At 45.9% G+C, this 14,876-nt stretch overlaps 1 protein-coding gene across 12 annotated transcripts in view; it reads right to left on the bottom strand.

The window, feature by feature from the left end:
- Window positions 1-14,876, bottom strand: part of LOC119162985 (tRNA (34-2'-O)-methyltransferase regulator WDR6) — a 996,048-nt gene that overhangs the window by 535,853 nt on the left and 445,319 nt on the right. For all 12 annotated transcript variants that reach the window (XM_075884507.1, XM_075884515.1, XM_075884512.1 and 9 more), the window contains one exon: window positions 14,289-14,410. In XM_075884507.1, coding sequence (XP_075740622.1) covers window positions 14,289-14,410 — 122 coding nt within the window. The remainder of the gene's footprint in view (window positions 1-14,288; window positions 14,411-14,876) is intronic.

The raw sequence follows: 14,876 nt of genomic DNA, 5'->3' as shown, positions 1-14,876 counted from the left end.
GGCCAGGCGACGCAACTTCAAAATAAACAAAAAGAAAAAGCTTTATGTGCCACTACTGAGGTAATCGACGTGGTCGCTGGCAACGCCGGAATTCACAGCACATCGAGCTTGTTCGCACTAAAAAAACGCGCCATATGCTTCCAGCTTTAGTTCCTAGCAAACCATAGCTGCGTTTTCAGGCTAAGAATTTAAATTTCCGGCGAGGCGGTGGTGGCTGCAGCAATGCATTTTTGAAATTCCATCATCCCGCCGGTAAGTATCTGCTGCGGTCAATGGACCGATGGGTGCGCTGTGTTGTTACTTTATCTGGTCATACTTGAAGCACATTCTAGGCACTATAGCTGGGGTTCACACTTTGAAGGATGGTGAAAACTACAGGTGGCCAACATGGCCTGCATTTCTCACCACGCACCTGAAAAAATTTTGAGCCTGGCTAAGCATTTCGGTGCATCATGATGCAATTTCAGCAACTTTTGCGATTTTGGCGTAGCCCCGCTTAAGACTCGGAAATAGTATCGAATTGGCGCAATTGGAGCAGCTGTTGCTCCCCTGTGTTATGAGATCACCACTTGGGTCTTGCCCGAGGCTGTAGTTGTCCACCGCTGCCGCCGATGTCCGTAACCACTTCGCACGAAATTGAAAAAAAAAATCTAGTACCAAAGATACAGTGGAGCTTGAACCCGGGTCCACTGCGTGCCAGCTCGGTATTCTACCACTGAGTCACCCTGGTTGCTTGGGACTTGTTTGCAAACTTGCCTTAAGCAGGCTTGATGAGGCTTGATGTCAGGAAAAGAACCGCATTAATATGAGTAATAAAGCAATTTAGAACAGCAAAAGAACAGCCAGGTGTCACACAACGGGAATAGGATAACGAGTCGGTCACCCATTACAAGAGCTTGTTCTTGATGACCTATTAACTCTGGCGCATACTCAGTCCAGGCATAATTCCTCAAGGTTGTCAGCCACTGCATGAACAATTGGCACAACTTCCTTGCAAGTGTTTAGCGGATACCACGTTTCTCAGAAAAATGACAAAGAATAGCATAGTGAATGACGGCCTACTACCCAGAAATTATTATTATTAATGCTAAAGTGGGTACCCAGCAAGTGTTCTTGGAGTAGTTACCCAATGAGCGTTTAGAAAAGGCTCTGACAGGCCGCTCTTACAGCTTTCATTTTGACTGTGTTGCGCCTTCCGCGCAGGCCCAGCATTTTTTTTTTTTTTAGGACTGCTGTTCTTTTTAATGACACCCAAAAGAAAGTGCACACTTCATTAATTGTGCCAAAGACCTGTCCGACGTCTTGGACAGCTCAGGTGTCATACAAACAAAGGTTCACGGAGTGTGACAAGCAAGACGTGTATAAAGGAGGTTCTGGATGAGCGCCTGCAGATCGTTGAATGCCCCACTCATTGCCGCTGCTCCATCGTATCCTTGGCCTTTCATCATGTTCAAGTGCAGGCCTAGATTCAGCAGCTTCCCTTTTAGTGTGGTAGCTAGGCTAGACGCATAGACGTCGTCAACAGCTACGGTGCAGAGGAAACATTCCCGAATGCTCGAAGTAGGGAGATCAACGTGGCGTATGCACATCAAGAATTGCTTGGTTTAGGACACATCCATTGTTCCATCTGTAAGCACTGAAAAAATCCAGCCTCATTTACCTGTTTGACAATTTTTTTCTGGTACAGTTGAGCAAAAACTCGTTATAAAGAATCTTTCGTTATAAGCAGGTTTAGTAGGAAAATTTGAAAATAAGGGCACAAATTAAACAAAAAAGGGACTGAAGGCAGAGCTAACTCAAAGCACTTAACTAGCAGTAAAAGACAGTGTAATTATTGCGATAGCAATTATATGGACATTCACAGTGGGTTCTTGCTGTCATCGCCATGTTCCTTAACATGTCCAAATTGATAACATGCCCTCACACATCGTAACTTTTACGAGCAGGTAAAAGCGAACGAACACTGTTTAAGCAGAGATAAAATAAGCCGGCCTATCTCCATCGCCTGTAGGGTGTGTGCAATAAGATCCCCCCGCACGTTAGCGCTGCTGACAAATGCTCAAACAGAAAGGAAACCACCCGTCTTCAACGAGCATGAAAGAACAACAGAGGGGAGGTTGTAGAGTTGCAATGGTGAACTTTTAATTTTAAGATACGAGGCCTAGTGGAAAAACCGACTTTTATCTCAAAATATTGCTTTTTGGCTTTTGATTATCTTAAATGCGCAACTTATTGCTTGTTATTTTGATGTGTAAAGCTTCCGTCTATGCCGTTTTTTTCAAAAGATAACAGAAAAAATGTTAGGCCATCCACCACCTACGAAACCGAAACTGTAAGTGCAGTTTTGTGGGAGCCATAAAATTATCTTGGTATGTAGTATTTTGTAGGTTATTTTGCAATCTTATCAATTGACAACATGTCACATTGCTCTAAAAGCATCATCAACAAACCATTTTCAGTCATAAATGTCATAAACTTCTCACTAGGTGAACGCGTAACGTAGTACATGTTTTGTTTATCCTCAAGGATACGTATGTGAGCTTGTAAACCATCATATTTGCTTTCAAATGTGAATGCATTTCTTAGTGAGGAAATGTCAGGCATTAAGCATTGTCGGCAGAAGTGTCCGAGTACCAGCAAGTGTTATTTCACTGCTCTCAGTCCCTCTCCCACAGCAACAGGTGCAGGCGCGTGCGCTTATTTTCGCCCCCGGCAATTGGAGCATGTGGTGCGAGAGAGCATTAGAGATGGTAGGTGTAATGTTTCACTGCTCCTTCTCTCACTGTTCACTCTCTTTTCTCCCTACGCTTCACTCCCGTTCGCTCGCACCTCACTCTCGACTGTTTGCTGGCTGGGAGCCTCTCAAGAACACCCGGAAATGTGTGCTCAAGACGCCGCTGTGAAACCAACGCCGAGCCGAGAACGCTGGCGCCCCACTCTCCCGTCCGCTCACTCCGCACTCTCAACCATTCGCTGGCTGGACGCCTCTCAAGGCAAAGGCAGAAGTCAGTGAAGGCGAAAGTCTGACGGCAACGGTATCCTCTCTCGCCGCAAGAAATGCATTCCCATTTTTTCACGATTCCCTTCCGGGACGTGGGGGAATTTTTTTAGAGGCGAAGCTCCTTAAGCTGTGGCTCGTTCCCTCCTTCATATGTAGTATGTAGCCACCTCCAGATTATGACTTGTTCAATAAATAGCACTGTGTGTATATGTCCTTGGGAATAACATAACAAGATGGTGTTAGTGGTTTTCACAGCATATCAATGAGTGAATGATGATGAGTGGGGCGACACGTCCGCACATGTGTTCAACCGTCCGTGCGTCCATACGTTCGCCCATCCGTCCATCCACCTGTGCTTCCGTCTGTCCATCTGTGCTTCTGTTCGTCCGTCCATCTGTGCTAATGTCTGTTCATGCATCCGTCTGTCTTTCTGTGTGTCCGTCAGTCTGCGTGTCCATTCATCTGTCTGTCCGTCTATGCATCCGTCCGGACAAGTGGACGCTTCACCCCACTCATCATCACTCACTGCATGGATATGCTATGCATTTTTTTTCGACGATGAGTGACATTTCATTATTGAAAACGGAAGCACATTTGATAATGTTAAGCCAATTCGAATTGAGCTTGTCCTTACACTAGAAAAGCATAGCTTACAAAGGGTCAGCACTGCAGCGTAAAAGCGCCCCATTGTGGGACTGAAGCTGTAAAACAAGCTAGAAAAAAATTTAGACTTGCCACTCAAAAAAAGGCACACAGAAGTAAGGTACAAGATGAAACTGGCAAAAAATATTGAGAATTTTAACCTTCCTGATCATCTTGTGTAAGTACTACACCTCTTTCAAATCTTTTTTTGTTGATTTTCTTGGAACTTGTATTTCTGGTATTTCTCTGCACACGAACAGTCGTAACTCTTTTGCTAATGAACATTTTTGGTTAAAACTTGGCACACTTCCTTATCACTCTAGCAGGGGTGAAATGATCCTCAATAAGCAATATCGTGCCAAAAGATTTATTATGGCTGCCTGTTATACAAAGGTGCTTCTAGTGCAACTGCATACTTCCTTGGTTATCTATATACAATTTTTTTATTATTATTCAGATCTAATACATTTTGCTTCACTGCACAGGCCAATAGATTGTTTAGGTCCCTGCAAAAAAACTATTTTTTTTCAGGGAGCGGAACTTGAGTTGGGAGTGTTCCCACAAGGCATACTTTTATAAAATAATGAATTATGAAAAATTAACAAAAAATATGACTTACTCTGCTCAGACATGCCTAAAACGATGTGCTTTATCTAGCAGACTAATTATCTAATGGTTATTGCTTTTTTTTTAAGTTTATGTCAGTTGGCCTCATACATTAAATCGCTGGTGCGCGTGCTACCTCGGCAAGCATCAGTGAGCTTCGAACGCAAAGCTCACTGAGATCACTTCTTCCTAGAGCGGCCTTATTTGCTTACACCAGCGTTTTGTAGAAGTTCCACGATATTGGATCCAAAAGAGTTGTCTGTCAGCCTTTCCTTCTAATCACACCTGGTGGTCGTGATTAGAAGGGAAAAAAGGCGCCTAATTTTTGCAGCCCGGTGGGCAGCATGGCACAGCGCGTGCCTGCCTTGCGCACACCCACGCGCAATACCGAGCGCTCACTCTCGCTTGAAGTTACCCAAGTATGAGCGCGCCACTGCCACTTCGCGCTTTATCGGCAATGGGGCAACTGCAGAAAATACATGCTGTTGCCGAAATGACAAAATCCAGAATAAAATTCCCAGTTTGTGGCCAAAGTTCACTATATAAAGGATGCCTCCCGTTGTTACTCTGTTACATGAAGGTCGTATATACTGAGCTCGAAGACAAGAAGGCAAAGTTGTGTGCGATTACTGAAACAATTGTAATGTGTAGCCGTAAAGACCTCGCGCTTCTATGAAGCAACGGCGGGGAATCACAAAACTTCATTATATCGAGCAATTCGTCATATAAAGGTTCATTATAACCATATTTAACCGTATAAGCTTGCCAATATTTTACATAACTTAATTTTGAATGTGCGGGCTGGAGTAGAGAGCATTGCTGCCGGCTGTGCGTATGTGATTGGCTAAAATGGTGTCTCTTCCATTCACTCCATGAAGTAGAAGCGTCATGAAGCTGCTGCCTTTCTGTAAGGGTCCCTCGAGAAAAAGACGCCTCGAATCCTTATCACCTCTCAGAGCGAGGCTTTGACGGCCCCACAGTACAATTGTTTCGACAATCGCGCACAACTTTGTTTTCTTATATTCGAGCTTACCCTTAGCTTGCTGATTAAGCTGTATGTGGACACTGCTTGATTTTACCATGGCGACTGTTGCTGTGTTGCGTAGCAACTGTGTTGCGTAGCAACTGTGTTGCTACGTTGGTGTGTTGCGTAGCAAAGCCCAAGGGATAGCGTGGTTCACTCGCCCAAAGAAAACGTGTTTGGTGATACGGTCAGTCAGACTGTTGAAAAGTACGAATAGATGACGTTGATTGATTGATTTGAGGGGATTAACGTCCCAAAACCACCATATAATTATGAGAGTCGCCCCGCCACGGTGGTGTAGTGGCTAAGGTACTCGGCTGCTGACCCGCAGGTCGCGGGATCAAATCCCGGCTGTGGCGGCTGCATTTCTGATGGAGACGGAAATGGTGTAGGCCCGTGTACTAAGATTTGGGTGCACGTTAAAGAACCCCAGGTGGTCGAAATTTCCAGAGCCCTCCACTACAGCGTCTCTCATAATCATATGGTGGTTTTGGGACGTTAAACCCCACAAATCAATCATTATGAGAGACGCCGTAGTGGAGGGCTCCGGAAATTTAGACCACCTCGGGTTCTTTAACGTGCACCCAAATCTGAGTACACGGGCCTACAACATTTCCGCCTCCATTGGAAATGCAGCCGCCATAGCCGGGATTTGATCCCGCAACCTGCGGGTCAGCAGCCGAGTACCTTAACCACTAGACCACCGTGGCGGGCCACGAATAGATGACGTTGTGGGAGCAGTGACAAGTTTTGAAGAGGGTCACCGAGGTGACATGTGATCACCTCCTACTGCGAAGGAGAACAAATCGTCAGCGCTGCTGTCTAGGTAGAGTGAATCGTCAAGCCGGTGAATAAGAAAGGAGCTTCGCGCATACCAGCGTAATAAGGCCCATATATGAGGTGGAGTTTGTGGTGAACATCCGATTTGTTTTGATTACAAATACGACCTCTAAATCATTGCTTGTTCTTTCTAAGGGTAACGATTGCCGCCTTGCTGTCTCTAGTTAATAAATACAAAGCGCTTGAGCAAAGTGCCTTCACACGGTGGTCGAACCGAACCAACACATGCTCGGGCTATAATAACTTTTTTCATTTATTCATGTAAACATGATCGAGTGCATCCAACGAGCGCCGATGCAGCAGAACGAAAGCTTGAGAACAAGAACCAACGGATTAAGTCGCACAATGTAGGAGTGGCTCGTCTGTCCCAACGCATGGTGGCGATCTATCATTTCTGTCACTCTTTCTCATAAAGCCTTAGTGGTAAATGAGTAAAACCATGTCGCACGCCTGTAATTGTAGGTGTTGAGCACCCCACCCAAGAGCAATTATTAGACATCACTTGAAGTTTCAGCCCCCACACATATGAGGAACTTTGCTATTTTTTAACGAAAAGAGAAACACGGACAACACGGTACCACACGCACAACTGCGTAACAACGGTGGTCGTCTACTTACTTTCCCGAGAGGAATGAGCAAGCTCGCACTATGGTGCTTCCCTCAGTGCTCAATAGATGAATGACTGGAGAGCCGCATAAGCAATCATTCAACCGGTGGGTGTCCCAACCATAACAAATTGTTTACTGTTTTCTGTTTCGCCATGCAGGCGCCTTGCCCGAAAACAGAGGCAGCGAACAAGAAGTAATGTGTCGTGGAGTTCGCATACGCGCAAATGGGGTTGAGTGGGTTAGTGGGTCATTGAAGCCGTCGCATTCAGTACTCAAGTTCTCTTTTCCAAGTTCACCGTGTACACAGTACCTTGAGCTGTCTCCCACGGTGGACAGTCTATATGCAAAGAGCGTGTGGTCGTAGCCTTCTGAGTCTCTCGGATGTCTTCTTTCCTGACGGGCAATGTTATCACCGACACCTTAAACATGAGTTAGTGGTGTTTCAGTTGCGATGTTGATTCACGAGCCAGACGAATTTCTCAGCGAACGTTGCCGTACTTTCAGAATAAAGGTTCTATGGTAGCTGTTCTTGGTGAGTTCCTTGAATAGCATTTGCTTTTCATTTTTCTAAACGTGCACGCCCCAACTTGTAAGTGTGCCTCTATACTGTAGTGTTATTTGCTGACTGCACAAATTTAGGGGGGGGGGGGGGGGCTTTTTTGCCTACGTGCCTGATGAGGTTATACTGTAATATTGATACGTGTATAGAACTGTCGCTTTGGCACATCTGAAATGGCACCCAAAAGGAGGAAGACGACAACGTGGTTGTTGTGGGTTGGACTCTAGAGTTGCCCCGTTGGCCGGCATGACTGTGCGCTCTTTAAGGCGTTAGCAAGACCCGCTGTCGGTGAATAAATCTTCCCCGTAACATCTTTTGGTGGAAGGTGGGGGCTCTTCACACAACCCGGCTGTGGAACTCCGCAGTAGGCTGCCAGCTTTGTCCAGCCACGATGCCTGCAACCGGCACTCAGGCCTCGCCATCCGCGCCGGCTCTATCACCAGTGATTCCCCCCATCTTCTTGACCCTAGCAAGTTTTCCGGGACGGACAGCACAGACGTCGAAGAATGGCTCGCAATATTCAAGCGCGTCAGCAAGCACTACAGGTGGGATGAGACGCTTATGCTGGCAAATATTCTATTCTACCTACGAGGTATGGCACGCGCCTGGTATGAGACGTATGAAGAATTAACCAGCTGGGACACATGCAAGCAAAAACTTCGCGACTTGTTCGGTCGGTCAGTTGCTAGTCAGATGGCAGCCAAGCAGGAACTCGCGACGCCTGTTCAATCATCGACAAAGTCGTACGTCACGTACATTCAAGACGTACTGGCACTGTGCCGGAAGACTGACAAAAACATGTCGAAGGCGCACAAGATCAGCAACGTGTTGAAAGGCATGGCTGACGATGCTTTCAACATACCAATGTGTAAGAACTATACCACTGTCGACTCCTTCATATCTGAATGCCAACGATTTGAACAGGCTAAAAGCAAGCAAATAACCCACCACTTCACGAGACTACCAAACACCGCTGCGACTTCGTCTTGCGAGGATTCTGCAACGCCCCGTTCGCTTGCGCCTCCTGCCAATATCGCAAGCATTATTCCCCAGGAGCTGGAAGCCTTGGCACCCGCTTACTAGCAGCCCCATGCGCAAATGAACTAGGCAACAGTCTCGCTTACTCAAGCCATCATACATCAGGGATTTGCTAACCTGGGAGTCCAGGTTCTCCAGCTCGCCAGGCACATGCCGCAGCCCATTAGCACTCCCGTCCACAATACTAACCACCACTTTGCTCCATTTGTCGCTGCGGCAGCTTCGACTCCTCAGGTTTCCACCACGCTACCGAAATCCATCTGAGTGGTGCACGCACGTTGATCGACCCATCTGCTTTTCTTGCTCTCGAGTTGGGCACATCTCCCGCTATTGCAGCAACAGGTGGTGTTTCCGGCCAAGCTTTCCGTTCATCTCAACGCTCCGAACCGTCCTACGCTGACGTCGTCGCCTAAAAAAACTGATCTAGCCGCTCGCTGTCACCTCAAGGTCGGCCGTCATGCTCCCCTCAACTCCGCCACTTTTCGTCACAGGCCCATTCTGGTCATCCCCTGGGAAACTGACGAGTGCAGCTCCTAGAGGTGGCGCTGCGTTGACGACTCGGAACAAAAACCCTCAACTGGCTAGAAATTCAAGACGCAATTTGCTTTGAGTATTCCTTGATGGCCTCGCCGTTACTCCTTTAATTGACGCTGGTGCACAAGTATCTGTTATGAGTTCTACACTTCGATCTCGCCTGAAGAAGGTTCTTAGACCTGCTATGTTCTCTACTGTTTGAAGGGCCAACGGAAGTCGAAAATCGGTGCTTGGCATGTGCACTGCCCGCATTACTGTTGCCGGCCACCACACTTCCGTTCTCTTCGCAGTCCTCGATGCTTGCCCACACGACGTCATCCTTGGAATTGGTTTCTTAACCGCCACTCCACCCTCATCGATTGTTCTACCGGTATCTTACGGCTCGAATTGCCTTTGTACACTGATTTTACTCCTCCAAGTCGCACTCGGCAACGATCCGTGGAGTCTCTACGGCCACCGCCCCAGGCTGCTATGTATATTCCTATGTCGCCCTTTCCATCCGTTCCTGATGGAGACTATCTAGTGGCTCCAATGATTGATTTGACCCTTACGCACCTCATCACACTACCACATACTATAGTGAATATTGCTAACAACACGACGCTACTTCTTGTTCTGAACTTCTCTACGTCGACCAAAGTTCTTCCCAGAGGCATCACTTTAGCATATCTTTCCACCCTGGATGAATGTTCGATTTGTTCTTTCACCCCTGACACTAAGACTGTGGCGAAACCTGTCATCAACCCGCAATATGAGACGTTCCTCGACAAAATGATATCCGGCAACTTCTTACCTTGCCAAGTTGCAGCGCTCTGAGGTGTTTTATTCTCTTACCTGGATATCTTTGACGTTGAAGACCGTCCCCTGGGCCGCACAAGTGTCATATGCCACCGCATCGACATCGGGAACGCCAGTCCACTCCAGAAACACCCTTACCGTGTGTTACATGCTGAGTGCTAAGTTATACAGACGCAGATCAAGAAAATGCTCAGCAAAGACGTCATTGAGCCTTGATCGAGTCCTTTGGCATCCCCTGTGGTCTTAGTTAAAAAGAAGGACAACACCTAGCGCTTTTGCATCGACTATCACCACCCCAATCGAATCACTAAGAAGGACGTTTATCTTCTACCCCAAATTGATTATGCACCCGACTGCCTCCACGGCACCAACTATTCCTCGTCCCTTGACCTTCGATCTGGATACTGGCAAATTTCGGACGACCGGGAGAAGACAGCATTCATCACAACCGACGGCCTTTACCAATACAGGGTGATGCCTTTTGGGTTGTGCAATGCCCTGGCTACTTTTGAACGTATGATGGACTCTCTTCTCCGTGGTTTCAAATGGTCAACCTGCCTTTGCTATCTGGACGATGTAATCGTTTTCTTGCCCTCCTTCGAAAGCCACCTGTCTCTTCTCTCGGCAATTCGAGGCGTTTTTCGTTGCGCTGGTCTCCAACTGAATTCATCGAAATGCGCATTTGGAAGCCGGCAGATTAAACTACTCAACCACTTTGTTGATGCCACTGGTGTGCAACCCGACCCTGACAATGTCTGTGCAGTCTGAGAATTCCCAGTTCCGCGTTTCACACAAAAAGTTCGAAGTTTTATTGGGCTCTGCTCATACTTCCGCCGCTTTGTCTTCAACTTCGTGGATATTGCTAGGCCCCTCACGGATCTCCTGAAAAATAATAAGGCCTCTTCTTGGGGGAAGGACCGAAAAAATTCCTTTGCGTCGCTCATTACCACCCTCAAATCGCCACTTGTCTTGGCTCATTTTGATCCAGCCGCTCGAACAGAGCTTCGCATTGATGCAAGTGACCATGACATTGCTGCTATACTCGCTCAGATACAGAATGGCTCCAACCGTGTAATAGCTTCCGCTAGTTGCCTTCTGTCGCAAGAAAAAAAAATTATTCTATCACTGAGCGGGATTGCTTAGCCCTTGTTTGGGATAGAGGATAAACGTCCTTCTTAGTGATTTGATTGAGGTGGTGATAGTCGATGCAAAAGCGCTAGGTATTGTCCTTCTTTTTAACTAAGACCACAGGGGATGCCAAAGGACTCGATCAAGGCCCAATGACGTCTTTGCTGAGCATTTTCTTGACCTGCGTTAGTATAGGGGAGACCCGCTCAAGTTTGCCCGCCGACGCCAGCGCTTGTCTTTCCCCTGCCAAAAAAAGCGCACAACAGTAGAGTCTTCCGACCCTTCCGCTACCTTTGGCTTCCACTCATTTGCGAAGCACGCGCTGCACGTGAAACGTCCCTCGTTCCCCGATGTCACCCCAACAGAAAAGGGGGAACTATTGCTGCGTCGTCAACTGTCACAATAACTATGCAAACATGAAGGGGTTGACTCCACCAGTGAAATTCTATCGATTTCCAAACCGCTGGTACGAAACAAGCAGACGATGGAAATGGATTAAAGCAGTGCACTGAAAAAAGCAAGTAAACAATTTTTTCATAAAAATTAGCAGGCGCACAATGCATTCAAAATAACGGGTGTTAATTCCTGCGTCACCGTTCCTCTAATCTATCAAGTTACTGGGAGATGCACGTCCCCATCTTAAAAGTATAAATTTTCAACATCCGTCTTTAGAGCACTGTTGAAAAATTGCAAAGAAATATTTTATGCTGCTACTATTATTCGATATTGTTGGGGACGTAGTAGTTGAAGCTGTGTACACATGTGGTATTGGGGACGTGTGGTTATATATTTTTTATATCTACACAGTGCTGACGAAAGTGTGTGGTTGCCAAAAGCTTGGAGAATGATTTGTAGCAGAAATTTTGTGAGAAACTGCAAAAATGACTCAAGTCTGCACCCTTAATATGTGCTGACAGTGTTTCATGCGGCTTAAAATAAACGGGCACCTCACGCAGGAACGGCGCAGAGGTATGATAGGCAGTGCTGCGCATAACTATTCATGCATTTTAAACCATTTTCTGATGACTTTTGATTCCTCATTTCAAGCTCAGCGAGAATTCGTTCCGCGTATGCGCAATTATCAAGTAAAGCTAAAATAGGGTTTTGATCAAACATGACACTTTCACACCACCACATTTTAAGAGTAAGATTGGAACGCGGTTAGTAATAGGCACATTGCTTTTTTGATAGTTTTCATACAAAGTAAAAATGATTCAAGCAACAGACAATGCAAAAATGTTTAATCAATAAGTTTTCATATGTAGCTATTTCCGTGAAGTTCTCGTATAAAATGTTTCTGTGCACACAGATGGACACAATTGCTACTGTTTTTTAATGGGGCATTTTGCCATCGTACATGTTTTCATAGAGTTTGATTTCATATGCAGTACTTGTTTTATTTTCTGAATGTAAGGCGTTACTAACAGGATCACGGAAAACCCTTAAACGTATACTCATTTTCAGACTTGTACATTTTATACTTGAAGATGATAAAAAAATATTAATATCTGGCGTACTACAGATATGCTCAATGTTGATCACCGTACAATATCTGAACAAAAAAAAAAACTCCAACGTATGAACGTTGTTGTGAACGGCACGATCTAATCTCTCCACCACTTTATTTTGCTTTGGTGGAAGCGTCATTCTGTGAGGCCAGCCAGATCAGCACGAAATTCCGTGGAGCAGGCTGTGCCGCAAGGTATTGCTCAAGATTACCCAGCAATGCAAGATGAACAGAACTCTGTTTTGCTCGATGTCACGCTTTCAAGTGATTCAGAATTGCTAGAGATGCCTCTCGCACCCACCAGTAATTTGCTTCACATCGGCTACATGGCTGAGCAGACGCTGCCCTTTTATCAAATTGCTCCCACGAAAAAAAATCCTCAATTCCGGCAATCCTATTAAACGCGGGCAGAAGCGTATACACCATAACCGCGCGTGACGCGATACTCTCAAAAACATGTGCAGAACGCGTGCAGCGTGCGAGCAAAGCAAGGCGTTTTCAAGGCAGGTTGAAGGGGACAGCGAAAGGGTAAACACTCGAGTAACCAGTTTTCTCCCCGCATTGATTGACAGCGCCAGGCTCTGCAGCGCCTCCCTCGGCGTGGCTCTCCCCTATAACTTAGCACTCAGCATGAGACACATGGTAAGGGTGTTTGTGGAGTGGATTGGCGTCGCCGATGTCGATGCGGTGGCATATGACACTTGCGCGGCCCAGGGGACGGTCGTCAACGTCAAAGATATCCAGGTAAGAGAATAAAACACCTCGGAGCGCTGCAACTTGGCAAGGTAAGAAACTTGTGTGAGCTAGTTCACACAAGTTTTACCTCGCCTCTGCCCTGGAAGCAGTTTAAAACCGAGATGCTAGACTCATTCATTCCATCTATCATTACCGAGCTGAATCCAGTTTATCTAATCTTTGTCGTGGTCATGGTATTGCCGCGCTATCTTTACTGCACAAAATTTTTCACAGTGATCTCGACCATCCACCTTACATCCACCTTACATGAACTGCAAGTGTCACGCCCACGTGTTCGCACTGTCACTTCTCCACTTCCTTTTTCCCCCAAGCAACAACAGATTGGAATTGTCCTTCTCACCCCATTACAGCCATTACTATTCCATCAAACTTCTTGGAAAATGTAAACAACTTTCTTACTGAGTGACTTTACCTGGCTGTACTGTACATCCACCTCTTATGTAACACTATTTAAGGGGTCTTTAAGAAAGCGACGTGATGTGATGTGATCTTTGGCTTTCTATAGTTCTCTCAAGTTGGTTAAAAAAGGCATGGGGTTCATCTCACTGGAAGTTCCCCATGTCAAACTTCAGAGGCATTCAAGACGATGATAACTAGCACACTTCTCACTTGGTGACAGAATATGTTAAACAAAAGAGAGGAACTGCCGAGCAAGACATCACACGGAAATATGAAATCAAACTTACCACACTCTTTATAAAGAACGTCTGCATGATACTATATATAGTTGAATGAAAAACCATCTGGTGAAAAGCAGACATGAAGACAATTAAAACAAAACACTGACCACAATAAAAGCAAAAGGCAAGACACTTCGGCTCCTTTAAGGGGGTCTTGTTCACACACAAAAAAAATTAAAATTAGCCAGAACGTCTTGTCTTTTGCTTTTATCATGTTCACTGTTGTTTTTTTTATTGTCTTCATGCTTGACACTAGATTCACAAAAAAATAACTGATTCAGCATGTCTCGAAAGAGGACAAACACCGGCACCTCCCTGGAGTAAATCCTCCTTTAGATACAACTCATTTTTGTTCATTAGGAAATAGGAATCTGATGGCAACTGTGTCTAATGGCATGTCACCATCAGAGCCACCTTTTTTTTTCATTCAAAACCGCTATTTTTCAGGATTAGTACTTAACGTTTTGCATAAGCATCCAGTTCATAAATGTTAGAGAAAAACCTAAAGATATCATATGCGGTACGGTCCTGCTTTCCCTGCCTCCACAAGTTTTACACAAAACGTACCATGACTCCGTTTGGCCCACTACTCAGGTAGGCCGGTGGATCATCAGAAACCCATCGAATACTGTGTACTCGGCCCTCATGAAGCTGCCACTCAGAGCACAAAGTCACAGCTTGACCAGGTCCTGGGAAGACAATGCAGACACCAAACACTGCTTAGTAAAATGACCTACAATGAATACAGCTTCAAGTATTGAACCAAACCCTGAATAACTAAAACGGATACTTATTTCCAAAGCAAACTTTACTTTAACATATATTGTAACGATGTTGAAGGACTCGGGGTATAACAAAACGTATTTATTAAAGGGCGAACCTGTGCCCACAACTCAAAGGGACTATGGTCGTAGCACGTTACAGCAGAACGGCAAGATGTCTTCCTCTTCTACTTCTTCAAGAAGTGTCCCAAGCGCGTGGCACACATCAGCAGGGGCCAGCTGGGTTCTCGTGTTATCATCATCGTCTCTGCGCAACACTAGACGGCGCCCATGTATGTCTCTGTGCGCGTGGTGATGGGCGCGTTATTTAAATGCAGGCACTATGTCGTGGCATAATCCCCCTCCTCACACGCATCGTCCCGATGCGTCAGGC

Source organism: Rhipicephalus microplus, unplaced genomic scaffold (assembly GCF_043290135.1).
Source record: "Rhipicephalus microplus isolate Deutch F79 unplaced genomic scaffold, USDA_Rmic scaffold_34, whole genome shotgun sequence".
Lineage (NCBI taxonomy): Eukaryota > Metazoa > Arthropoda > Arachnida > Ixodida > Ixodidae > Rhipicephalus > Rhipicephalus microplus.
The sequence above is the reverse complement of the archived record's forward strand: the minus strand, read 5'-3'. Positions and strand labels throughout refer to the sequence as shown.